General features: G+C 48.4%; 1 protein-coding gene across 2 annotated transcripts in view; it reads left to right on the top strand.

Annotated features, from left to right (window-relative positions):
- The first annotated feature begins 365 nt into the window (after positions 1 to 365).
- ARHGAP32 (Rho GTPase activating protein 32) overlaps positions 366 to 27,598 on the top strand; it is an 89,452-nt gene continuing 62,219 nt past the window's right edge. The window contains exons 1-3 of one of the 2 annotated variants that reach the window (XM_083877901.1): positions 366 to 387; positions 909 to 993; positions 18,004 to 18,090. In XM_083877901.1, the coding sequence (XP_083734027.1) occupies positions 940 to 993; positions 18,004 to 18,090 (141 nt within the window). In that variant the 5' untranslated portion in view covers positions 366 to 387; positions 909 to 939. Of the gene's footprint in view, positions 388 to 792; positions 994 to 18,003; positions 18,091 to 27,598 lie in introns of those variants that run through there. The other variant, XM_083877900.1, reaches the window with a different exon arrangement.

Here is a 27,598-nt window from a genome sequence, read left to right as displayed (position 1 = left end):
GAACTCGCCGAGATTGATGGATCTGAGCCTTCAGCTCACCCCTCTAGTGCTCTGCTGAGAGGGAAATGGCCCTTTGTTCCAGTGCTGAGCAGCCAGATGCTGCATCTCACTTCCCACTTGTATTCCCGTGGGAAGAGGGAGCTAGATAATGACAATCTCATTGGCTCACCACCAGGAATATCTATAGGAGTCTGTAACAGCTTCGGCAGAAGCAGGAGCATGTTGCAGAGCCAGAGGAGCTCCCCGGCAGCCCCCAGTGTGACTGGAGACACTTGGGAATAATAATGCCTGACTTTTGAATTTGCAAAAGGCAAAGGATAAATAGAGTTTGTTCTGCACCCTCAGATACATCCCCCCGGGACTGATGGGCTGTGATGCCTTTCACAGGTAAAGTTCTGCTTTCCTTGTGTCTCGTGTAAGGCTGTGGATGTGCATTTGTGAGGTGCAGCTGCTTGTCCCTGCTCTGTGATCCACAGGCTGCTTGTGGGATCTGGTGCTGCTGGAATGTCACACAGCTCTGCAGGGCTGCAATGGGATCTGGTGCTGCTGGAATGTCACACAGCTCTGTAGGGCTGCAATGGGATCTGGTACTGCTGGAATGTCACACAGCTCTGCAGGGCTGCAATGGGATCTGGTGCTGCTGGAATGTCACACAGTTCTGTAGGGATGCAATGGGATGTGATGCTGCTGGAATGTCACTGTAGGGATGCAGTGGAAAAGCCACTTGGTAGTTCAGCTTTCCTTTCTCACTCACTTCCCTTCCCCACTGCTTTGGTGCATCACATCAACAAATCCCTGTGTTCCCTTGGCTTCAGGATGAGAAAGTTGTTGTTCTGTATCAGTACATGCTGTTTATCTCTGTGGGGTGCTCTGCATCCATCTCATGGTGTGCTCTTGGTGTGCTCCAGGTTATCCTTTACCAAGGGGCACTTCCCGAAGATGGCCGAGTGTGCACATTTCCACTATGAAAACGTGGACTTTGGCAACATACAGGTGAGTCTTGGATTTCTTTTATACACAATTCTGCTTGTGCTTCCTGCTGACTGACCTGCTGAGAAGGTGGAGAGGGACCTCCACTGACACTTATTTAGTTTGTTGTTAGATGTTTAGTGATAAGAAGTTAAAGCTGTAGAGATTTTGTCTGGAATTGTTTCTGTGTGCTAGGGCAGAATTCACAGTCAGTCACGTGGAGCTCTCCTTTGAGCTTAGAGATGGTTTTATTTGGACTGGATTTGGCTGATGTCACTGTTTTAAGACTGTACCAGACATTCAGTCTTGAGTCGTCTGTAATCACTGCGTGTGTATTTTTGGTTTGTGTGTGTGTGTGATTAAACGATTGTGTGAATGTATTTATGCAAATATAAATAAATCAAATTTGCCCCTTCCCTTAGCTCTGCATTGTGCATTGCAGCAGCTGTGTCATCAAAATACCAGAAACTGCTTGTCAGCCTGAGCTGTGTGTTGTGGAAGTGTGCAGGCTTTGCTCCTCTGTGATCCCTCCCTCAGGAATACGGGCACAAGCATTTTCCAGGGAGGGCTGAGACCCAGGAGTTTCTCACAAACAGGACACATTTTGTTCTGCACTTAGAGAAGCAGGAATGCCTCCAGCATCTGCCAGCCTTGTTGCCAAAAAGGAGGTTACAACCTTTTCATTTGTAAAACATTTCCTGTAATACTGAGTGAATTATTTACAGCCTTTCATGCTGCCATACTTGACACTTTTGCGAGCAGAATTATGCAGCAGCTGGGTTTTTTCTCTGTCTCTGTAAAATTCCAGCTGGAAAGGAGCTTGGGTGCTGTTCAGGGCTGGGGTGTTGCTCACCCTTGGTGGCTCTGGGAGGGTTGGCTGTGCTGTGTGGGCTCTGCAGGCACAGGCACACACTGACAGAGCCAGGCACACAGTCCTGGGCACAAACAGAGTGCAGAGAGCTCAGTTCCCGTGGAGGTGCCTGGGAAATGGGTGAGCAGGAGCAGTCCTCACTCTGCTGAAAACTGTTTATTTTCATTTTCTGTGTGTAGGAGCAGCGTGGCTGATCCCTGTCCCTGCTTTCTGTCTCCTGGTAATTTGCTGATTTGACACAACTAATTTATCACTCATTCTGGAGAGAAGTTTTGTGTTGGAGCAGCTCTGTGTCCACACAGGTGTGGCTTTTACATCCTGTGGTCCTCTGAGTTCTCCCTCCCGTCACCCAGGGATGTTCAGCACAAAGTGCAGCTGCAGAGGGAGCACAAGCTGTGCCTGGCACTTTGGTTTGATGGCCAATAATTAATTCTTTTGTGGCTTTAAGCATTTCCTGGGATGTTTTCAGAATGAACCTGTGGAGTTCAATCTTCATGATGGTGAGAGGCAGAAATACAATGAGGTAATACATCCTTTTCAGGTTTTCCTGAATCATGTTCTGCTGGGAAGTTCCCACAGGCAGGAGTGGTTTAGCACTGCTTTCTGTGATGTCACTGCCACTCCTGCAGCTTCCCCTGCTCTTGCTCAGAGCTCCCCTGGCATAACCAGACCAGAGGCTGTAACCAGAGGAAATCTGTCTGGAAAACAAAAACTGGAGGAAATAAAAATGGTATTGGTTATTGAGCTGTTATCGGTTATCTCAGCCCTGAGCTGTTTTCTGTGTCTGTGCTGTGGAACCAGGAAGAAAACAGAGTCTGGTGGCAGCATGAGAAGAGCTGTCATAAAATTGAGACTCTGTGTGTGTTGAGGGGTCAGTTCTCTGTTTCTACCACATCTGCCTCTGAGAAACCCTCTGTGTTTAGCTATTTGTGTACCTAAAGCAAAATCTGTGCCTAAGTACAGTGACTTCAGCCCTCTGTGCCTCTAATTGCTTCCTTTTCCTGAGCAGGTTTCTGTTAAATCCCCACAGTGTCAGGACTTTTTTAGATGGTGAAAAATCTCTTTGAGAACAAGAGCTTTGCTGCTGAAATGCAGAAAGATAAAGTATTGCAGCGCTGCCTCGGAATACCAGTATTAATGGTAAAATAAATGAAAGCTGTTAATACAACAGCAGCATTAGTTGGGAGATTTAAAAATAGGTTCACACAGGGCTCATGCATTTTAATCAGGTTGGAGGCTCCTTTGTGCTCCCAAGGTAGAGCAGAGAATAGCAGTGGGCTGGAGTGATGAGAAGTGACAGCTTGGCACCTAATAGAGAATTACTGAGTTGCATCTGAGGCCTGGTGGGTGTAAACTGCTTTCAAAATCTATTCACTGTTAGAAATTTGCATAGTAGGAATACAGTATTATCTGTCCGTGTCAGGAATTGTGTAATGCTGTCTATTAACAGCCTGGCCAAATTTCAGGTTGTTTTGTAACAGTTATGTCACTTATAATATGGTCTCATGGTGCAAGAAGTATTAATAGCCTGGCATTTCACCTCATGAGATCATTTTAAATTCAGTTTCCTGGGAGGTATGGAAAAGGATTTGTTCTCTTCTTATCCTTGCACTGTGCTAGTGAGGCTGGGTGCATTTTGGGGGGCTTTTTGTTTTCAGAAATACCCTTCCACACTGATTCCAGCAGCAATATCTCACCCATTCCTGTGGCTGCCCAGCCAGGCTCGTGTGGCATCCCAGGAAATTGTTGCCTGCCAGGCAGAGGCAGTGATGTCACAGCTGCACCAACAGGTTAAGCCTCACAGGTTGCATCAGTGCCCAAAATTCACTGGCATTTGTCTCAAATACCTTATTTTCATTATTGTGTTTATTTTAAGGGCTGCATCGTTCATTTTTAATTTCTAATGAAAAGCCAATTCTGCCTCATAGATGGGTTATAGTCTGACATGGGATAAATGTCCAGAGCTGTGGTTCAGCTTCTTCCTGGTCTGTCTCCCAAGGAGATAAAATGTTTCTTCTCAATTTACCTTTTTCCTAATTTAGCTTCTTCTCAGTTTACATAAAATAAAAGGTATCTCCCCTTTAACTCTTTTGACCTGGTTCTCACTCATTGAACAATTGGTGGTAGATCTTCATAAAAATCTCTGTACAAAGTGGTTAAAGTCCAAGTGGTTGAAATGCATTTGTGCAAAAGAGTCTGTAATTACTCCTATGAAATGATAAAAATGCACCCTGTTAACATCAATACTGTGCATCTAGCAAGTGCAAGTTTGTTTTATATCTGTTGGTTTTCTATCAGATTTATGAATAAATAACTGAAAAGAATTCATCAAAACTCTGTGGGACCTATTGAGGCAACTTCAAATTCACCAAGTTTAAAAACGTGAGACAGAAAAATGGATATGGAGTCCCATATCCTTTTGAACACATTAAGAACTGACTCTAGGCTGAGACAGGGTTAAATTTCTTTTATAATTTAAGAAGATATTAATGTAATTCAATAACTATATGGTAAAACAAGTCTGCCAGGTCTCCAGAAGTGTTTGGACTCTGCTCCCAGGGGTGCACAGGGTGGGATTGTTGAGGTGTCTCTGCAGGGCCAGGGGTCTCTCCCAGCCCTGGATATTCTGTGATTTTATGAAATATGATTTTACTTTACTGAGTGCTAAATGCCGTTAATATAAACAGGAGAAACAGTGATTAGGAATTCCTTAAATATCTACTTCCTGCCAGGAATAAAATACTCTGTTCTTCACTTGAATTAAGACATTATCTTCAGCTCAGTGGGTTTTGGTAATGGAATATGGAGAGCTGATCAGCTCCACGCTTTGCAGATAATATTCTTTACTCCCTCCAAAGCCATTTGCTCAAGGCAAATGCTGTAATGCACATTTATATCACTGCAGCATCTTGCATTTGACACAGAATTATCCCTTCAAACAGCACAGTCTCTGTGTTTGCCTTGCTCTATCTGCTGCCTAAAAATAAATCCCTGTGGGAGCAGGACTGGGTTACAGCTCCTCTCCTTATCAGCACAGCCTTGGCAGGGCCATGGCAGGAATTGTGTTATCAGTGGTAAAGGAAGTATTTGAGGCAGAATCACTTCCGCCTGCGCAGGGATCAGCTGCCAGGAATTCCTGTCAGGATCTGAGCTCTGGGAATGCCTGTGCAGCCTCCAGCCAGGCTGGTGTGTGCAGGGCTGCCTGCAGCTGCAGCTGCCTCTGCCCCTGGAATTGGATCTTCCTGTCCTGCCTCAGGAGTCACAAACATTGCAAAGAGCAGCTCAGCCCTTCCGTGCCTGTTGTCAGCAAAGCCTGCTGAGGAGATCCTCTTAGGGGTCATCTGCTTTTGGTTTGCCTTTTTTTCTTTTATTTAATGATATTCCCGGGAAGGGGGACACAGGGGGAATGTGCTTGTGGAGGAGTCTCTGTAATTTTTTTTCCTAAGATGCAAAGGAAACAAAACCTGTAAAGCCTGGCCAGGTGCCCTTGGCTGGGGTTAACTGGGACAATTTCAGATGCCACATCTGGAAAGAGTCTGGTGGATGAGCTGGGAGCAGCAGGGATGGGGATGTTCCCTGCTCTGTGTCTGCCTGGGGTGGGACAGCCTTGCCTGGATCTCCCATCAGGGGTTTGACCCCAAACCTGCTCAGTGCCTGCAGTGCAGGGGGTTTGTTTGTTTGTCCCCAGCTCTTCCCTGGGGACGATGCTTTCAGTGCCAGGCAGCCAGGAGCAGCATGAGGAGCTCCAGGCTGCAGTATCATTTATCCCACTTATTTTGTGAACTGTTTAAGAAGGAAAAAGTATTGATTTTTAAAGGCAAAACATCAAACAGCAGTTGCCTGTCCCAGTCCCTGTAAAAGATGCAAATTCTCGTAAGAAGCGTAAAAGTTGGCCTGAATTTTGGTGTGTGTTGGGGGTTTTGAAAGACAATTTTGCTGTGTTCTGCTTTGTCTTTATGAATATTTGAGTGAGATTACATGTGAAGAGGGGCCCCTTTTTAGTCCTTCATATTTGGATGCTGTTAATCTCCTCCCAGAACTACCTGGCCAGATTCTGGCAGGTTCCCCTTCTTTAAACTGAGGACTTCCCCTCCCATTCCCTGTCCTGTCCTTGTGATTCCCTTCTCATTGCCTTCCACAGTGCAGGTGGGGATGTTGCAAGGGCTGTTTTAAGGATGTGGGCACATAAAAACAACTGTTCAGTGTAGGTGGAAACTGCCTCCATTAATTTAATAATTCCAGCCACAACTCCCTGAAAATTGGCACAACCTCCTGCCAAAATCAACAAGTTTTAAAAGTTTGGAGTCTCTGGGCCAAGGTTTTTGCTGCCAGAGGAGTAAGGAAAATATTCGAGTAAGTTCACCTTGGTTTTTGGATTCTGCTGTTTCCTGGTCTTTCCTCCAGTCTGCCACAGGCTCCTCAGAAAAATTCTTCCCTGGAACAAGATCACACCTGTGAAATTCCAGGTTTTCTGGGTTTTTTTCCCCTGGTGAAATGGGAAGAAATCCAGCGTGGGTTCTGTCGTGGAAGGATGACTTCAAGTGACTCCAGTCCACAGAGCAGAAGGAGATTGAGGCTGTTCCCATGTGGATTTACTGCTAAATCATTCTGGAGGTGTTTCACACCCTTTGCTCCCTTTGACTGACTGCTCTGAAATCAAAACTTCATCTTTTTTTATAAAGGAAAATGCAGTTTGGCTGGCGCTGCTGAGCTCGTGGAGTGCCTCTCACAGGGGCTCTGTATTTCCCTGGATTTATTTATCTTGATCAGCTCTGTCTGATTCCATCTGTGTTCTTTATTTTTAAAAGATGCTCATGAGACTGTGTACCCATGGAAGGGTGGGCTAGAACCCACAAAGGAGTATTACAGGCAAATGAGATTTTTTACCTGTTAGTTCAATACAACTGGTATTTTTTGGGGCCTTTCTTACCTTCTCCTTTTTCTTTTGGATGTTTTTATGAATTTATGGGGAGTAATCCATCTCTCCACAGGAGAACAGACCCATTTGGAACAGAAAACAGAGACCTCCTGCAGGAATCCAGCTTATTTTCCCTTCCCCAGCATTCACCTCTGGAAATACAGCAAACTTGTCTGTAGAATTGTAGGGTTTTGTTCATTGTGGCTATTGGAGGGCACGAGTAAATCTTCAAGTGGCTGTAACAAGCCCAGCTGTTATTTTGACATTGACCTCCTGCTGTTTGCCAGCCCCATAAATCATCTTTACCAACATGTTGAGGAAAAGTGTTAAAATTGGTTTAATTAGTAACTGTGTTGGGAAAAAAAAAATCTTCCCTGCAGTTTAATGACCTGAAAAAACCCAGAAAGCTGTATTATACATGTAATTAAAATATGTTATAAACTTGAAAAGATTCTGTGGGCTGCAGAAAAACAATGCCTGTTGTGGTGGTGCTTGGAGGGAGATGAATGATGATGATGATGATGATGTCTGCAGCCAGCCAGCCCTGCTGCTACCAGGAATGGTGTTAAAATGCAGCAGAATACTGGGCTCATGGATGTGCCAGCGTGCCAGGCTGGGCTGATTTAATAACTGCCTTTGAGTTGTGATCCCTGAGATTTACAGGAGCAGGGCTCTGTGTTTCCCCTCTCGAGGAGGTTTGTGAAGGCAGGGGATGTATGAGCTGTGAGCCCAAACTTCTGTGGGAACATTCCCGGGCTGTGTTTGAGCTGTACCTGCCTGCAGAAAGGGCACTTTGTTCAGACCTTGCTCTGATGGCAGAGTTTGGGGGGTTGATGACAGAATTGGCAGCTCAGGGGCAGCAAATCAGGCTGGGGGTGTTAAATGTTCATTCATCAGCTCAGCCTTCCCTGGAGTGTGTGCCCTGCCCTGCCCTGCCTGCCCTGCCCTAGGGATGTGTTCATTCATTCATTCATTCATTCATTCCCTGCTGCAGGAGCACAGGAATGGGAGAACTGACACAGGGAGGGAGGGAGGGATGGATGGATGGATGGATGGATGGATGGATGGATGGATGGATGGAGGGATGGATGGAGGGATGGATGGATGGATGGATGGATGGAGGGATGGATGGATGGATAGATGGATGGATGGATGGATGGATGGATGGATGGATGGATGGAGGGATGGATGGATGGAGGGATGGATGGATGGATGGATGGATGGATGGAGAGATGGATGGATGGATGGATGGATGGAGAGATGGATGGATGGATGGATGGATGGATGGATGGATGGATGGATGGATGGGTGGGATGTTGGGGGAAACTCCTCCCTGTGAGGGTGGGCAGGCCCTGGCACAGGGTGCCCAGAGGAGCTGTGGCTGCCCCATCCCTGGGAGTGTCCAAGGCCAGGCTGGATCCTGGGGTTTGGAGCAGCCTGGGACAGGGGAAGGTGTCCCTGCCCATGGCAGTGGGGACTGGATGAGCTTTAGGGTTGTATGTCCCAAGCCAAGCCATTCTGTAATTCTTTAGTTGTGTCTGGAATATAACCTGATCCTGGAATATGACATTTCAAAACTTTCAGCCTTTGAAAGAACTGAATTTGGACCAAGTTTCCATTTACCAGCTTGAAGCAGTTCAAAAGTCAAAACATCTTCTGTTATTTTTTACAGCTTGAGCCCAGGAATTCACTTTGCAATGTTGCTAAATTATTTAATAATTCTTTATCTGCTGTGTCCTGCAGTAATTGTAGGTGCAGCAGTGCTGGAATGGGCTGGGAACCCAGTGGGAGCTGAGCCTTGGGGCAGAAAGGAGGGGAATGTCACATCAGGACAGGGGTGCTGCCTTCCTTGCTGGGGTCAGGGAGCTCAGGGTTACTGAGGCTCTTAATAAAAGGTGTGAGACTTGAGAAACATCAGAGAGGTGCAGAGTCCCCTGGCTCCAGGGTTTGATTTAATGTTGTGCTTTGCCATTTGCTTTCAGATTAAATAAAAGCTGGGCTGGGTTTGGGAGCTCTTTGTGGAGGAGTGAGTTCTTAGGCTGGTGCACTTTGAATTATTGATGGGTTTTAGCAGGAACACTGAGCTCTGATGGGCACTTTGGATACACCCTGGACAGCTGTGTTGGGTTTTATTTCCCCTGCTCCCTCCTCCTCCTGAACTCTTTAAAGCTTTCCTGTGTCCCTCAATTTCCAGCTGCATCCCACTCAGGGGAGTTCAGGGGATTCTGCAGAGCTCTGGGGCTGGTGCTGGGCAGGGGCACAGAGGGTTTGGCCCTGGAGCCCTGATTTCCTCTCCCAGCTGACCTGAACATCTCAGGCCTGTCCAGTGTCACAGAGATGCAGAACTTTGGCCGTTAATCAATTCACTCACAGAGTCTGGAAAATAACGTTCCAAATTTACCATTTATGATTTCAAGATAACCCAGGGGACAGACTTGGAATTTTAACAGCAAAATACCCGTTTGCTCTTAGAGTTCTTTGTGGTGCACCACATGGATGAATGGTTTATTTTCCTATTATAAAAACAATTAAGGTGTGTCCTCTGTGAGGTCCCAGATTTGTCATTGTGACCACTAATTCCCTTCTCTGGTGATTTAAGGGCTGGGCCATTTAATTTTGTTAATGAGCATCCCTGGGTTAATGAGTCACACTCAGTGACAGCAGGGCCAGCCCAGGGGGCTCCAGGGCTGCCCAGTCCCTCTTTGTTTCTCCCCTTGTGCTTTGGTCAGTTGTGTTCCCTGCCTTTGCTCCCGGAGTTCAGTTCTTGGTCCTGCTTCTCTCATGAAAAATCCCAAATCTTACTCAGCACAGCAGAGTTCAGATCACACAAATGCCTCCCTTTGGATGACAGGAGGCTGAGAAATGGCAGCAGAAATGTATCTTATCTGCACTCTGAGTAGAAAAGGTGCTTAGAACAGTGAGACAGGATCAGTGAGTCCCTTAAGCCAATTAAGCTGCTCATTGCACACATTTCCCTCCACCACAGTTACTGCTGCTGGGGGTTCTGTGTCTTCTCCTCCCCTGGCACTCCTGCTGATATCTCAGCTATATCTATAAGGCATTTTTTTTCCCAGTGACTTTGATTCTTATCAGTATGGAAAAAAAAAGTTAATATTGATTTAGTGGGAGAGAGAACAGAAGAAGTGAGTAAGAGACTAATAGCCTGGAATGACAGGGCTGTATCAATTCTCAGCTCCCTCAGAGGAGTAATGTGCTTGTTTCCAGCAAATGGAAAAGTAGACTATGAGTAAAACTGTCACTGGCCTCCCACAGAATGTAATGGATTTTGGAGCTCAGAGGAAAAAAGGCAGTCATAACTAACTCTGATTTTAATGCACTTTCCTTGAAAGTCAGCAGTTTTATGAAATGCCATATGCAGGGAGATAAAAACTGTGTACATCTTATAGAGCTGTACAAAAAATGATATTCACTGCCTTAGCCTTATGTTTTTGACTGGGGATGAATGCACTTCTCAATAAGCTTAAATGTGTTGAGGATTTGAGTGGTTTAATATCCTTATCTGTGTCACCAGCACATTAACTGAACCTGTGAAAAAATGATGGACAAACACTGTAGGAAACCCCATTCCTGGTGCATTCACGTGGCTTTTCTGTGTAAGTGGTTCTTGAATGAGCCAAATAAATCTAAATCCTGGTCCCCTGGTGGGCTGATGGGGAGCGCTGTGTCTGTGCTCACTGACTGGCAGCAGCCAAGGGAGGATCCTGCCCGGTTCAGGGGGAGACAGTGAAAGAAAGGATGCTTTGTCTTGTGGCGAGGCCACTTCTCTTTTAAATAAATTAATAATCAGGCAGGTGCTTTAATTTAATTGCCTCTTTGTTTTAGCCTGAAGGCACCAAGTGCTGGCTCCTCTTGCAGAGCTGTCTCCATTGTCTGGGCCCTGTAAATACTCTCACAGTTGTGCTGGGCTCTGCTCTGGAGAGAACCCGGGCTGCAGGAGCAGGAGGATGATGCTGCTGCTGCTCCAGGATCCTGTCCCTGCCATGGCTGGTAGTGCGATGCCATCTAGTGAGCACAGGGCTCTCAGGACTGCCCTGCTGGGGAAACTCAGAGCTCTCCGACCTGCAGCTCATCCCAGGCAACTCCAAACAGGTGCATTTTCTGCCCAGAGGAGCTGTGCCTGCCCCGTCCCTGGAATAATTCCATATTACCCTGGGAAGGAGGGAGCTCATGGCATTCCTTCCCTTTGGTGGTGAAATCATCACCAGACAGGGCTGGGCTGGGATAAAACCACTTCCATGGCTGGTGATTCCCAAAGTGCCTCTTTCTGCAGGGAAAGGACTAAACTTGGATATTCTGCCTTGGCAGAAGTGGGGTGGGATTGCAGTAGCAGTAACATGAGGTGTGGTGTCCCTGAGAATAATCATTGTGCTAAATTACCACCCAATTTAAAAATTGAAACCCACAGTGAGCCCGAGTTTTTGGGTCTGTGGGGAAGGGGGTGATGTCCCTGTCAGTGCTGATCCAGTCTCAGGTGCTGAATGCCAAAATCCAGGCAGGGAATAATGATCTGCAATAGTGGATCCTGCAGAGGGGTCTCCTTCACTCTGTCACACACAGACCCCTCAGACACACAGACCTGTGTGTCCAGGCTGTTCACTGGCCGGGGAAGGCTTTGACAGAAAACTTTTCATCATTAAATGTTGTTTTCTGTGCAGTGAACAGAGCCCCCTGTGCTTCAGCCCCGGGCTCACATCCTGCCCTGTCCCAGCTGTGCAGCACTGGGGCTGCAGGAGGATTCCATGGGGCTGCAGGGGAATCCCATGGGGCTGCAGGGGATTCCATGGGGCTGTGGGAAATTCCCTGGGGCTGCAGGGGGGAATTCCATGGGACTGCAGGGGAATTCCATGGGGCTGCAGGGGAATTCCATGGGGCTGCAGGGGAACTCCATGAGACTGCAGGGGGATTCCATAGGACTGCAGGACAGTTCCATGGGGCTGCAGGGGGATTCCATGGGGCTGCAGCCGGAGCGGGCTGACAACCCTGGGAGAGCAGGGACGGTGAGGACTCAGCCCTGCCCGGGCTGTGCGGGCTCTCAGCCCTGCGCTGGCAGTCGCTGTCATTTCCCTGCCCCGCTCTGGGGCGTGTGCGGCTCCCGGCTCCATCCCTGCCCCATTCCCTGCCCGCTCTCAGCACGTTCCCTGCCTGTTCTTAGCTCGATCCCTGCCCGCATTCCTTTTCCGCTCCCAGCTCCATCCCTGCCCGCTCCCGGCTCTATCCCTGCCCGCTCAGCACATCCCCTCCCGCATTCCCCGCCCGTTTCCCGCGGCTCTATCCGAGCCCGGGGCTCCCCCGGGGGTCTCTCGGGCCGGGGGCGGTCCCCCCGCGGTCCCCCCGCGGTCCCGGGCGGATGGGGCATGGGGCGGGCGGGCAGGGGGCTGCCGGGGGGGCCGAGCCCCGGGGCCGGCGCTAGGACAGGGGGCCGGGGGCAGGGGCAGGGCAGGGGCAGGGGCAGGGGCACAGGCACAGCCCCCCGCGGGCGCTGCCCCGGGCCCAGCCCGGCCTGGGGGGTCCTGGAGCCGCTGCCGGGAGCGGAGCCGGGGCTGTCAGATCTTGGATAGAGAGCCCGGCCATGGGAAGGACAGAGCGCTGGGACAGGGGTGAGTAGTGCCCGGCCCCAGAGACCCCCCGGGCTCGCTCTGGGATCGCTTTTGTGTTTGCTGCGGGCAGCGGGATCAAGGGAAAGCCGGGCGGGGGGCGCCGAGCGCTGAGCACTGCCGGCAATGGGGGGACTCACATCCCACTGTGTTACAGGGCTCTGCACAATCTCCAGGGGTAACATTCCACTCCAACAGGGGCCCTTTGCACAGTCTTCAGGGTTTTGTGTTTTTGTTTGTATGGGGGAAGGTGGTTGTAGTTTCCTGCAGACTGTTTTCCATGACAGATTTTAAAGCTCAGGATAACCCAAACTGGGGTTCTCCTCCTGGAGATCAACCTGTGGCCTTTGGGAAGAATTTTTTTTTGCAGTCTGAAAGCCATATTATTGAGGGGTCGGGAATTGGCTGGGAGTGGGGTGGGGTGGGGAACGTCCCAGCAGAACTTTCCTGTCTCAGGAGAAGGGAATGGCTTTGGAGATAAACGATTTTAAACCTCTGGTGCATTTCCTACTAAGTGGAGAAATGAGAGGCCAGTAATAAAAGGAGTGTCTTGCGTTTTTTTGGTGCTAAAAGTGTTCCAAATTTTGCTAACATATAATTCCTGGGCTATTGCTAATAATCCCTGGGACATCCCCTTTTTTATGAGGGTAGGGTCAGCAAAGGAGATTTAACCATTTATTTCCTCTTCTTTGTTCTTTCATGTGCCTTTAAAAATAATCTTTTGAATATAAAGGAATATCTGTTGTCAAAGTGAGTGCAGAACTTTTACCTGGATAATATTGCAGACGTTTATTCCATGTGTCTGAGCAGACCTGTGGGTGTGTGAAGCAGCCTTGGATAAACCTTTCACCAGGTGCAGGGGTAGCGGTGTGATGCCCCCGTGGATGCTGACAGCAGCCACAGAGCAACCTGCAGCTGGCAGAGGAGCTTTAGGAGGTTGCATGCATTTCTTCAGTCATGGCCAGTAAATTATTAACCAGACAGAATCAGCATCTGGGCTTTCTAGGAACGACTCTGTCTGTGGCACCTCTGGAGCTCAGTGAGCCCCAGGCTCCAGCCAGCAGCACAAGGGGTGCTCAGCATCTCCAGCTCCTGTGCTAAACTCTCCTGGGAATTTCCCTGTCCTGCCCTGCCCGGGTAAGGCTCTGTAGCTGTCAGAATGAACCAAAGCTCCCTTTGTGCTGCCTCAGCTCCTTGGCTTTTTTTGTAGAGACTTGGACTTAAACCACTTCCTATTTCCTGCCTGTCTTTGCTCCTTGCTTTTCCCAAGGGCCACTGAGCCTCCCAGCTTAGTACCCAGATCTGCAAACGTGAAACGGGGGAATCTTCTCAGACTTTTCCCCCTCCATGAACTGGTCAGGCTGAGTGACACCTTGCATTTGCTGCTGATACACACCTGTGTCACTCAGAACTCTGAGTTTAATGTTTGCCATAAGTTAAAAAACTGAGGGGGTTTTGTGTTTTATTTCTCTGTGTGTTTGGCTGAGCAGAGGAAACAGCATTATTTGGACTGGAGGCTTTCAAATTCCTGCACAGTGTGTGTGGCACTGCTTTTCACACCCAACATTCAGCCACTCCGAGATTTAAATGAATTATTTGGGATCTGTTTGATTTGGAGCTTTTTCCTTACAATGATTCCTTACAGGACACTTTTGTGAATAGCCAGACCTCCTTCCCCTTCCCCTTCCCTCCCCTTTTTAAAAGTTAGGATTTCATGGGGAACAGCTCAGTGTGCTCTGGAGGTGCTCTCAGGTACTTCCCTCCCAAGTCCTGTGCAGCTCAGTGAGAGCCAAGTCCCAGAAATTTAAAACAAAACAAGAAGTCCAAAATCCTCTGCCTGGTCCTGAAATCCTCCAAAAGTTACTTTTTGTAGAGTCACTTAAATATGTCTTCAAACTCTTTTTTTTTTTTACATCAAATCTCTCTGCTTGGGGCCTGGTTTATGGTACCTGGAGGTGTCCGTGCCAGGAATTGCTGCTGTTTGTAATTAGATTTTGTCAGCAGTGTAGTGTTAACAGGAACCTGTGCCCGCAGGCATTTAACCCAGCCTTGCAATTGCTTTTATTAAGGAAATGTTTCATTTATGCCATGTTTTTTTATGGAAATTGAATTTAGAAGGGATAAGTTGTGCACCCCAAGATTGTTTTAATTTCCTTGTGGCTGCACCACAGTTATTTCCTTTCCTTGGGAAAACCAGAGCCCTGGGGGGGTGCAGAGCTCAAGGTGAGGATGGCCAGGGATGGAGCTCTGGGAACAAGAGCAGGGCTTCACACACACCCCTGGAATGGCCAGGACATCACACACACCCCTGGAATGGCCAGGACATCACACACACCCCTGGGATGGGCTGTTTTCCCCAAACAACACCACAGCCATTCCATCAGCCCCGTGCCATGATGGAGCTCAGTGTGTGCTGAGCCAGAAGCCCCCAGGCTGGGCTGGCCCTGCCTGCTCTCCTGGAGGAGCTGTGCTTTGGGTTCCCACCAGAGCTGGGCTGGCAGAGCTCTGGGCTTTTTCTCTTGGTGCCCAGGAGTCATGGGTGGGAGTCAGGAACAGATTCTGCTCATTTCTTTTCTAGTTCTCAGTCCCTGGAGTGTGTGTCTGTGCAGGGGAGTACAGGGAGCTCTGTCCTGTGCCCTGTGTCCTTGGGAATGGCCTGAGAACCTCCCTCTGGGCCAGGCCTGCAGGAGGAATGGGATTGCTGAGCTCCCAGCCAGGCTGGGGCACTCCCCAGCTCTGGGCACAGTCACTGAGCTCAGGGACTTTGCAAACTCTCACTCTTTGTGACTTCCTACCCCTTGTAAGTCTGGGGAGAGAACAGCCTCCTGTGCCTGTGGCTGTTGGTTTGAGCCTCTGCTCAGTGCTGTGTTTGATGTTGTTTCCTGGAACCCCAGAGACTGGAAGTCGTGTCCCCCCAAAGGAGAAGGAATTGAGGTTGTCATGAAAGCAAAAAAACTCTACAGGAAAGGAATCCATGAAGCAAATCTGTGTTTCTCCCATGTCTTCCCAAATGTCATTCCAAGTGACATAAATTCTGTGTCATAAAAAAAATATTAAAATACAATCCAGGCTTCACCCAGCTGGGGTGAGGAGCAGTTCTCAGCCCAGTGCCTTCAGTCTAAAGTTCAACTCTGTTTATCTGGAGGCCATGATTTCCATGGCCTGGAGTCCAAGCAGGGTGGAAGTTTCTCAGCATAGAGAGCTTTAGGGACAAAAGACAAACCCAGGAAATTCCAACCAGAAGCCCCACAGGTGGCAGATGGAGCTCCTGGAGCAATCCAGGGTGTTCTGGCCAGTCCCCAGTGCCCCAGGCCCTGCTCTGCCTGCAGCCACATGCAGGGCCTTCCTGCTTTGTTGTTAATAACCTCAGATATTTTAATTCCATGAAAACATTCTGTTTGCAGACACTCAGAAGTTGTTTTTGCCTAATGGGGTCTCCAGTGGCGGCATCTAAGAAGTTTTAATAAATATTTCATTGCTTGTGAAGATTGACCTTCTTACACATTTAGAGGAAATAAGAGGGTGAGACCACTTGAGAAAACATTTGCAGCTTAATGCAGGAAAATCTGAGGAAAGTGTCTCTGATAGAACCCTGAGATTTTGTGTCTCAGCAGGCTCAGGCATCCAATAGACTTGGCTTAGGAGCTAAACAGATTCCAGTTACACAGCAGGGCCCTGCCCTGGCAGCTCCACCTGGGGTCAGGGATTGGAAGGGGGATCTGTCCGAGTTGGGCATTTCTGATTGCACTTGGGTCAACGTTACTCCTGATTTCATCTCCAGAGAGGCACCAGCTGAGAGGATCCCCTGTGATTTGTGTCTCAGAGCAGAGCATGGGGGGGCCCTCCTGTCCAGAGCAGTGTGTGAGGTTGGGAAGGGGAAACTTCACAAGGAATTGCCTTTCCTTTCCTCCTGCTGCATGCAGGAGAAGTGTGGCACTGGGCGAGTGTTTTGCCTGGTTTCATATTTATCCTAGATTTCTTTCTTAGCTGATTAATATCCCTTGACATGCCTTGTCTTTCCCCCTGTGTGTGATGGATGAGAGTGGAGCTGTCCTGCCCCAGTCCCTGGAAAACTGAAAACCCAGCAGGTCACAGCTCAGAGCTGCTGTGCTTGCAGTGGAGCCTTCACTGCCACCTCAAAGTGATGCCATTTCCCGTCCCTCTGGGAGGAGCTCAGGGGTGTATATTTAAGAAGTTGCAGCAGTTTATCCCATGCCAGGAGCTCTATTTTTCCTTGGGAGCCCAGCCCAGCAGGCTCTTCTCAGTGTCCACACATTCCATCACACACATCCCTGGGAGTGTCCCAGGCCAGGCTGGACAGAGCTCTGAGCACCCTGGGATGGTGGAAGGTGTCTCTCCCAATTTGGGAGTCTTCTCCTCAGCCTTTTTTTCATTTCTGCTTTCATTTGTTTCAGGATTTTTTTTTTTGCTCTTGGCTAATTAGGATTTTTTTTACGGCCTTTAAAGTTTTATGGACACATTCCCTTTATTTATTTGCTTTGCAAACAGTCTTAACTTGCTTAGATGGTTTGTAATTTCTGTTCTCAGAGAAGATCATTAAAGATAAGCCATTTTGGTGGGATAACAGGGCCAGGAGTGGGATGGGATGCTCCAGGCTCAGTCCATGTGCAGGAATGTCTCCTCACTGCTCTCACACAGACACATCCTGATGAGGCAGTTAATGACTCTGGGTGTGATAAATGGTGCCATAAAACTCTCTGCTGGGGTGAATTGCTTGACAACACTGAAATTAGGAGATGTGTTTTATTATCTAATGTCTGCCTGAATGTATAAAATAAAAAAATAAATAAGATGTGGGAAGGGGGTAGGGAGAATCACTGTTCTATATTCACTATCCATGAATATTCATAGAGATATTTTCACTCATCAATTAATTTTGCAGACTTCTAAGCTGGAGGTTTAATTCCTGCCTCGAACCATTTCCCTCCCCATAACAGTTTTATTTTTGAGCCATATTTTTATTTTAACCTGTCAGATGGCATTTCAGGGTCTGTGTGTGCTGAGTGTCTCCCCTTGGCAGCTCCAGCCCTTCCCTGGATCCCTGGGACTCAGGATGTCTCAGAGAAGGCTGTGTGGGTGTTGTGCTGGTGTGGGTGTTGTGCTGGTGTGGGTGTTGTGCTGGTGTGGACGTTGTGCTGGTGTGGGTGTTGTGCTGGTGTGGACGTTGTGCTGGTGTGGACGTTGTGCTGGTGTGGGTGTTGTGCTGGTGTGGGTGTTGTGCTGGTGTGGACGTTGTGCTGGTGTGGACGTTGTGCTGGTGTGGGTGTTGTGCTGGTGTGGGTGTTGTGCTGGTGTGGACGTTGTGCTGGTGTGGACGTTGTGCTGGTGTGGGTGTTGTGCTGGTGTGGGTGTTGTGCTGGTGTGGACATTGTGCTGGTGTGGGTGTTGTGCTGGTGTGGGTGTTGTGCTGGTGTGGACGTTGTGCTGGTGTGGGTGTTGTGCTGGTGTGGGTGTTGTGCTGGTGTGGACGTTGTGCTGGTGTGGACGTTGTGCTGGTGTGGATGCTGTGTTGGTGTGGACATTGTGCTGGTGTGGACGTTGTGCTCCAGGTGCCATTCCCTGTTTATCCCCCTCGCTGACCTGCTCCTCTCTCCCCTCTCCCTCTCCAGCTCTCGCTCCCAGAGGAACAGAACGAAGTGACCAGGAATGGCTGTGAGTCCAAGGAGCTGGTGTACCTGGTGCAGATCTCCTGTCAGGTAAATGCTGTTTTCTCTCCCCAGCCCGGGTTAATCCTCTCTGGGATGTGTTGGGATGTGACACCTCCCTGGGCTATGTCTGGGGTTCCCTGGCTCAGTCCCCCAGGGATGCTGCCTGTGGTGCTGCCACCAGCACGTTTTGGGAGAGGAGAAGCATCATTTGTGAAATAAATAATCCTCACTGGTGCCCAGGGCTGAGCCCAGAGACAGGGGTGGGTGTGCTGAGGCCGAGGTCACTCTGGGGGGACACGGACACCTGGACACAGCAGTGACCCACCAGGGACAATCCCAGCCATGGTTTGTTGCCACATTGTGCTGCCAGGAGTCCTGGTCTGCTCCCAGACACCTGGAGTGTAATTCCCATCTCAGGATGCTTTGGGCAGAGGAATCTGCTACTCTGCCCCATGGATTCTTCATCTGCTGGTCTGTTAAAGGATGGGCATAGAACCAGCCACCTTTGTCTCCCTTTCTTCCTTGTTTTCCTTTTTTTCATTTTATTTTTACTTTCTTTCCTTTCCCTTTCCCCCCCTTTCCCTTTTTTCCTCCTTCTTCTCTTCCCCTTTCCCCCCTTTGCTCTTTCCCCTTTTCTTTTCCCCTTTCCCTTTTTCCTCATTCCCTTTTTTCTCTTTCTCCTTTTTCTCTTTCTCCTTTTCATCTTTCCCCTTTTCTTCTTTCCCCTCTTTCCCTTTTCTCTTTTTTTCCCTTACTTTACCCATATTTTTTCCTTCTTTTTTTATTTTTTTAGATCTTCTTTTATTTTTCTTCTGTTTTCAAGTACTCCCCCTGGTTAGCTCGAGTTCCTCCGTTCCCCAGGCCTGTGATCACCCTCTCCCATATCACTCCATGTCCCTGACTCTCAGATCCATAGAAAGCTGAGGAATTTGTGACACTTGGATCCAATGACCAGGAAGGTATGGGAGGAACTGCACAGCTGAGCATCTTTTGTGCCGTGGAGATACTTCACCAACCCCTGACACCCCCTGGCCTCTCCCAGTGCCCAGGGAAAGGCCCCATTCCATCCCACACTGGACACCAACAGTGTCAGCCTGGATTTGGCTCCACAGGAGAGTGGGAGGTGTGAAATAGCTCATGGAATGATGGTGCAGTGGGGACACGTTTTGGCAGGGTGCATCTGGATCAGGCCAGAAATATTGGAGGAAGGAGGAGAAAAGCCTGAAAGCCAAATTTGGCTTTCCTCACCCTTTGGATGTGCTTCCAGCACTGGTGTTCAGCCCCTGCAGCAGCCTGAGCTCTGCCCTGGATTGCTCAGATGGACGTGGGGAATTCTCTTAGGGAGGCTGGATCCACAGAAATGAAAAAGCTTTAAAAGAGCTGTGATTTGTTGCAGAAACAGGGAAGAGTGAGGGTGTTGCCATCCTGGCAGCTCTTGATTCCAGAGCCTTGGAGAAATCAGTTAAAGCCCTGGGTTTGTGGTTCAGTGCTGGGCCTCCCCAGTTGGGCTGTGCAGACCCACCCTGGTGCTGTGGCCCATCAAATGGCATTCACTGGCCCATTTCCCTCTGCAGCAGCAGCAAAGCAGAGCTTTGAGCAGCAGATATTTCAAACATCCAGCCCAGCCTGAGCTGGGTTTGGCAGGACACAGCTGCTTACACTGAGGGAATTCTATCCTGTAAGTATCATTTTAGTGGTGTAAAGAGAATTAGTGCTCCATGCCTATTTTGCAAAACCTTCCCAGATAAGGTTTGAAAACTCATTCTTTGGGAGGTGTATCTGTGCTGCAAGTCAGCTTGTGAAATCCAGGCTTTGTGTGAGGTTCAGAAGGGGGGGTTAAGTCTCTCCTCAACTTTTCTTCTACTTAAAAACCTAAAAAAAATTAATCCAGTCTATTAGCTCTTAAGAAGTGGGAATATACAGAGAGCTGTTTCAGAAAAGAGGAGAGATAGGATTCTTCTTTTGATTTCTTTGGAGAAATTTAAACATGAGAACTAGGAAGTGACAAAGAGAGAGAATTAAACCTTATTGGGAAGAGCCAATGATGGGAGGGTTTGGTTTGCAGTTTTTCCCAGCAATGCAGATGGATTTTCCTTTTGTTTCCAAGTGAGATTGCACTGAACTTGCATTTCTGGAAGATGGATTTCTGTGAAAAGAGTGATATTATTAAAATAAAAGGGAGGGGTGTGTGAGGATTGTACTCAACCCTCTGAACCTGCAGACAGCAGCTGGTCATCCCTGTGGTTCCTGAAGGAGCCCAGGGAATGGCTCAGACCCCTGAGGAATTCCTGCTGTACCTGCTGCTGTGAAAGTCCTTGCACAGTGTTTGCAATCCTTGGGAGTTTCCACAGGGAGAAGCAAAGAATTTCCATGGTCTGAACCATGTAAATTTATAAGGGGTTACTTTGTGTGTGGGGAATAAATCAGCACAAGTCAGAGCCTGCAAAAAGGCTGGGATGGGCTAATCCAGTCAACTTGTGCCTTTTGGATGTTCTGGGGTTTGTTGGTGTGACATTACAGCAACTCCCTGCTTGTTTATTTAAATATTACAAAAGAAGAATGCCCAGTCCCAGCTTTTGTTCTGATAAATGAAAGACACTTTTAAATGCTGTTTACAGTGTGAAATTTGTGGTGTTGGAGCACCTCGAGCATCATTTTTGGTGACGTTTTGAGTTGCAGGGAGAGAACAAGGACTGGCTGTGGAGATGTTCATGTTCTGGGGGAGGCTGTGACCTCCAGCCTTTCCCTTCTGGCTGCTCATGTCCGTGCTCAGAGGGGATTGTTGGGACGGGAATGACAGCACTGCTCTCCAGGGATGTCACACTGCACCAGCACAGTCTGAGGCATTAAACACAGGCTGACTGCTGTGCTGCCAGCCCAGCCACAGCACCTTCCTGCTGCACTTTCTGGGGGATGATGCCAACAGAGGAAGCCTTTTTCTGCTTCAGCACTGGTACATTCCTGAGGCTGTTCCCAGAGCTGGGATTCTTGTGGTCCAAGCAGGGTTTTCTCCATTTTCCTGCTCCCATTTCCAGGCTGGCAGGAGCTGAGCCCTTCCTGGGCACAGTGCTGTGCCCTGTTCCTGTTCTTTGCTGCAGAAAAGAAAGGCTGTGTTTGCTTTGATGGATGGAATTGGGTCCCTGGTGCACCAGAGGAGACAAACCTCAGACACTTGTCCCAGCCCTGCCCTGCTGAGATTGGAGCTGTTTGAAGAGCAGGATTTGCCAAGCCCTGAAAGATTCCCCATCCCACATTCCATGTGCACCAGTGGGTGTTCAGGGGCACAGAAGGGAAGGGCAGGGAAAACAGGCTCCAGGGAGGAGGAGCAGGCAGGATCCCCATCCCAGAGGATTTGTGGGGAGGAGAGGAGTGTGAGATCCTCCCCACAGGGTGATCCCTCAGTCAGAGGAGCAGCATCTCCGGTGGGATGTGCTGGTTCTGCCTGCCTGGGATAGTCCAGGCTGGAACCACAAATGGCTGGCAGGAGGATTTTTGAGTCAAACATTCAAAATATGGTTGGGTTCTTTGTCTTCTTTATTAATAGTTTGTGATTGAAGCTCAAACACCTGGAGAGCAGGAACTGAGCAAGTGCTACTTTGCTCCTGTGAAAAGCTCTTCAAACAGATGTCTGAAGGACAGGTTTAACTCACAGATACTCTTCTGTGTGCTTTATATACAAACAGAAACCCAGAGAGGGGAGAGCTCTCATGTCTTTGTTGAAGGGATGTATCTGTGTGGAGCATCCAGGTGGATCCTACCTAGTGCAAAATCTGTTTTCAGAATGTGTGTTAACCTCCTTCTCCATGTTTCTATGGGATTTTCTGCCTTGATTTAGGATTTTACTGAACAGAACAAAGGCAGTTAGTGGGTGCTTTTATTAAACAGTAATTTTTCACAGGCTGCAGCCTCCTGTCCCTACCTGTGTGTCCTCACCCCTTGGTCAGGGCCAGGCTGTGTGTGGTCAGGGCTCAGAAAAGCTGCTCTACTTTCAGAGGCATTAAAATTCTGGTCACTGCCATGACCTTTCCCCTGCCTTGTTTTCTGCTCTTCTTTTCTGCCTCTCAGCACCACTTGCCTGAAGATGACCAGGGAAATGAAACTTCCCTGACAGGTTGTCCACGAGTTCGGTGCCTCACATGTGCAGTGGTTTGGAAGTGGAATCATGGAATGTTTGAGCTGGAAAAGAACTCAAACCCCTCCAGTTCCACCCCCTGCCATGGGCAGGGACACCTCCTGCTAGAGCAGGTAGTTCCAGGCCTGTCCTGGGATGGGGCAGCCACAGCTTCTCTGGGTAACAAATCCCAGGTATTTTGTGAACCCACAAAACCTTTCTAAAACCTGCCCACAGGCCTTTCTGGCTTGGAGATTTCTACCCCATCCTTCCAGATATTCCCACATGTTGAAACCTCTGTCCTGAGCTGTTCTCAGGCTTTGAGGGCTGTTTCCCATTAGGCCAAGGAAAGCAGCAGAATTCCTTGTTTCCACTGTGCTAATCCATCACTGCAGTGCTGTGCCCTGGTGGAGCTGAGGTCACACACTCTGAGCCTCCTGCTCCCAGCAGCAGTAAATAAAAACGGAGTGACAGTGGGGATGAGAATTAATCAGGGATGCCTGAAGCTGGCAGGCAGCCTGCAGGGTGCTGCTGGGCTGTGCTGGGACCTCAGGAGATCCCAAAGCCAAGGTGGAGGGGCTTTGAGCCACCTGGCTGTGTTCCAGGCTGTGGGGAAGTGAGCTGCCATCTGCAGGGGCTGAATTACATCTGAACTGCTTAATTAACACCTATTACTCTGTAGCTGGCATGGTAACACTGAAGGATAAATTAATTTAGTAGTTGGGGTAGTAGTTACTGAGGACAGGGGTTTGACTGGCTGGTGTTCAGTTTTCCTGCACGGTTGGGGAGGGCAGCACTCCCATCCACAGGGTTAACACTGGCTGTGCTGTGTCCTGTTTGAAGAGCAGACTCACCACAGCCTTTGCTCAGCCTGGGGGTTTGTCCTGTGATCCTTAATTCTCACACGGAGTCCTTGAGGTTGGAAAAGCCCTCCCAGACCATCGAGCCCACCCTGTGACTGATCCCCCCTTGTCACCAGCCCAGAGCCCTGAGTGCCACCTCCAGGTCTCCTTGGGCACTCAGGAACCTCCCAGCCCCTTCCAATGCCTGACCACCCTTTCCAGGAGGAAATTCCTCCTGATGTCCCACCTGGACCTCCCCTGGCACAGCCTGAGGCCATTCCCTCTTGTCCTGTTGGGACATGTCACCGTGGCAGTGACAGTTTTGAGGCCAGAGGGATTTTTGTCCCAGCAGGAGCAGCAGTGCCCTGTTCCAGCTGCACCCCTGTGTCCTGGGGCTCTGGGTTCCCTTCCTGCTGGAACTGCTCCTTCAGCCCAGCCAGGGCACATTCACTGCTCTGCTCTGGGGATCATCCACTGCTAATGAGACATGAAAAATTACTGTCACCCTAAACTTTGGTCTTTAATTGCTCCATTCATGGCTCTCTTTGGATTTGTTTTTTCTCTATTTAATTATTTACACCCGTATTGTGACAGAAATGGGGTCAGCTCTTTCTTTTCTTAGCTCTGGATGCATGAGATGCAGAACCAGGGCTGTAGCTGCGTGTGGATTTTGAATGGAGTAATTTATTTATAGTGTGACACTGCAGAAACAAAAACTGCTGTGGAGCTGTTGGTCCCAAAGCACATTTTTTCAGCAGGTGCAGATGTAGGTGCACTTCAGGCTGTCCCCTCAGCATGGCAGGGACAGAGGCTTTCTGTGCTCAGACTGCAGTGGAGAAATGCTCTGGGGAATTTATTTGAGGGTGGGTTTTGCTGGGGAAAGAGGGTATTTGGGAATAACCTCCTCAAGAAGAAAAAGGACCTGCATGAGGCTGGGTCAAGGGGAATGTGAGTGATACATAAAACCCCAGATGGTTTTCCCTGAGGGAAACACCCCAGCTGAAGGGAAAGGCCAGTCCTTGCTCTGGGGAGGGATGAGGAACAAGAGGGAAACTCATTTGTCAGGATTAAGTGCAGTATCACATCAAAGTGCTGCACTGGGAGGGTTTCTGTGAGCAGCAGAGGCTCTCACAGTTCCATGGTAGTTTGTTAATGTCGTGTCCTTTGGGAGTTCTGCCTCCAGACAGAAAACAGCCCCAGAATTGGAGCTCTCTCCTGTCCCCAGGCTGTGCTCTGGGCTGGGGCAGTGGGGGCACTGCAGAGATCCAGGGACAGGGCTGGGATGGAGCCTGGCAGGGCTCCTGCCCCACTTGTGGTGCCTTGGGGACAAGGCTGGGCCTGGCCACAAATTGCAGGGGACACTTGGTGTGTTCTGACGGGACACTGAGTCCTCCCCACAACTGAGCAAGTGCAGCTGTTTGCAGAGGAGCCCTTTGCCTTCAATTGACTCGTTTTACAGCTTTTCCCAGAGGAGGGCTTGTACCAGATTCACTGCACATGAAATGCAGAGCAGGCAGGCTGGGAAAGGGTGGTTTCACAAAGGCTCTGTCAAGGCACAGGAACCACATCAAAATAAACACTGTGTGTGTAAAGGCAGAATCATTGACTCATTTAGGGTAGAAAAGACCTCCAAAATCAGGGAGTTTAACCTTTGTCACAGCCCTGCCAAGTCCCCACCAATCCATGTCCCCAAGTGCCACATGAACACGTTTCTTTTAACTCTTCCAGGGGCTGTGACTGCTCTGGGCACCCTCTGCAAGGGCTTGACAACCTTTTCCATTACAAAAATTGAACTTTATATCCAACCTAACCCTGCTTGGGGCATCTTGTCCTAAAGATACTTCAGTGATAAATCAAAGATGCTTCATTTTCACTGTTTATAGCAAATATTTACTGGCACAGAGCCAGGTAACAACATACACCATCCCAATAGTTTTCTGAAATTCTCCCAGTTACACTGAGTGCACATGGATTATTTAACTAGTGCTCTGGAGATAATTTGTAATGGAGCTGTCTGGGCAATAAGAAGGCTGAGAGTGCCACTGCTGCACTCAGTAAACAGAGGTGCTTTGCATGTTACATTAAAAATAAATTTTGTTTAGAGGAGTCAGTCACAGAATTCTCAGGGAGAACCTGATTTGAGGTTGTTCCTTAAATTGTTGGGGCTTTCCCAGAGTTACAGAGCAGCTTTGGGCCCAGGTGTTTGTTGTCCCTCTGAGTTGTGTCATTCTTTATTTCCTAGTGACTGCAATTAATTGATAGGAAACTGATAATTAATGCTGAGAGATTAATTTATGCTGTGGAATAAGGCTAATAAGGATTCACCACATAAATATACCAAATTTTCTCCTCTGGCCATTTGTATATTCCCCCCATTTTGTGCCTGTTCCTCCCTCGTGTTTGTGTGCTGTGACTCCAGGTGGAGTGCTGAAGTTTTGGTGTTTCATTCAGAAATAAAGTCCTTTTATGTTGCCTTAGTGCAAACTCCCTTTAAATTCTAAAGATTTATAATTTCCTTCAAGTTAGAATAACACAGCAGAAGTTGTGGAATCACTTTGGTAAACAATTGTAAGTGCAGATAAAGCGACCCGAGGCACCAGCTACAAACACTTCCTGGGTGAACTCCCAGGGATGGATTTTATCCATCTTCCCTTCTGTTTTGACTAAAGCTCCAAACCATTTTCCACTGTGACTTGAAACAGGCAAGGGCTGCAGGGTCAGGCTGGAATAACACACAGAGCCTGAGCCCCAGACAGCTGGGAGAGTCACCCATGGCAGAGTTAACCTCTCCTGCTGCTTTTCCAGCCATTTAATCTGTGGTGTCTTCTTACTCAGGGGTCAAACCGAAGTGACTTTTGCCTTATACTTTCATCTCATTTTCTGCTCTCGCTCTCCATGTGGGCTGCAAGGTTCAGGAGAGCATCCATGTGTTCTCTCTGAGGAAATAAGCATTTGAACCAGAAGAGAAAGGTCTATCCCTGTCTAAAAATAAATAAATCCTAAGTGCTGTAGAGCAAACCCAGTCAGAGTGTGGGGCAGGAAGGTTGTGTGTGCTGGAACTCACTGACAGCCTTAGAGGGGGATTGATGGACAGGAGGGGTCCTGTCTGTGACATGGACACTGATCCAGCTGCAAACAGGAGTGTGTCCTAGACAGCAAGATCAGTAAATCTTTAATACAAAATTCTAAGTTTTGTGACTGGATGGCAGCACAAATCCTGCAGCAGCTGCACCTCCCCTGAAGGCTGGGAACCTCTGGGGGCTGCTCAGAGTCACTTCTGCCAGATCTGAGTGCAAACAGTTAAACACACACACAGATATTCCAGCATGGAACTGGCCTGGACTCAGGGCAGCCCCACTAGAAATGAGAGTGATTCTTGTGCAGATAATTGAAGAGTTTAAGGGAGGATGGAGCAAAGTGAGGCTTTGGCTGTGGGAATGGGAATGGTTTAAAATTGCATCCTCTCAGATTTGCAGTGGGCAGTGTCTGTGTGTTGGTGATGGAGCAATCCCTGAGCTGCAGAGATCAGGGTGGGAGTGAATGGGAGTGACACTGCTGCTCCTCTCAAATGCCACAGGACTGGGCTGAGCTCAAGGGGGTAGGAAACTACTCCAGGCTGTGGCTGCTCAGTGTCCTCCATGGGCCATTTGATCAGCAGAGCTAAAAATATCCCTTGTGGAGCTGAACTCTGGATCCCTGTCCCTGCCAGTCTCCTCCTGTGCCAGGGGAAGCCTGGGGGAGTCTCTGATCTGTGATCCCCAGTGCTGGTGCCACTGAGGGGGGGTCAGAGCTCTGCCTCACGGGAAATTAAATCATCATTCAGTAATCTCCACTCATTTCTTTAGCGTGGCATTTCTCCTTGCTTTGATAATTGGAAAAAAAAATCAGCAGCTCAGAGCAGAGGCTGAAATCTCAGCAGGCTCTCATCATACAGTTAATCCTGCCCTGCAGAGCAAGGGAGAACAGATCAGGGTGGAAACAGAGTAGGGATGAGACCAGATTTTCCATTCTCTGAGAAATTCTACATTTGTCATGATGCTTTTTGTTGTGAATGTAAAAAGAATTTTTTTTTCCTACAAAAAGAAATTTCAAAAAATGCATTGATTTATTTTTTCAAGAGGAACTTGTTTTTAAACCAGTGGTCAAATTTCCCTTTTAAAGATCCTGAAACTATTTAATGGCATTATTGAAATCTTCACTTGATATTTGATTTTTTATTTTAAAGAACTTTGTCACAGCCAGGTTTGCAGTTGAAAATCTGAATCTGGGAAATCACTTTGAGCTGAACTTCCCCTCTTATGTCCCGCTGCAGTGAATGGGATTTCAGCTTGTGCCTCTGTAAATCAGGACCATTAATAATTAAGGAAATGAAAAGTAATTATTGAATTAGAAAATTAGAGACTGATCAAAAATTTATTTGGGCAACAGTTTATGGAAATCATTAAAAACGTGAAGAAGACATTTTTGCCATGTGGGTGTTGAGTGCCTGAAGCACCAGAAATGTTGAGCTTTGCCATAAAACACATTTGACAACACAAGACCAACTTAACAGGCACTTATTTGTCTCTAATATAACTCTCTAAATTTAAAAAAATAATCATTT

The sequence above is a fragment of the Zosterops lateralis genome (genome assembly GCF_965231275.1).
Source record: "Zosterops lateralis genome assembly, chromosome: 25".
Classification (NCBI taxonomy): domain Eukaryota; kingdom Metazoa; phylum Chordata; class Aves; order Passeriformes; family Zosteropidae; genus Zosterops; species Zosterops lateralis.
This window is presented reverse-complemented; position numbering and strand designations above follow the sequence as displayed.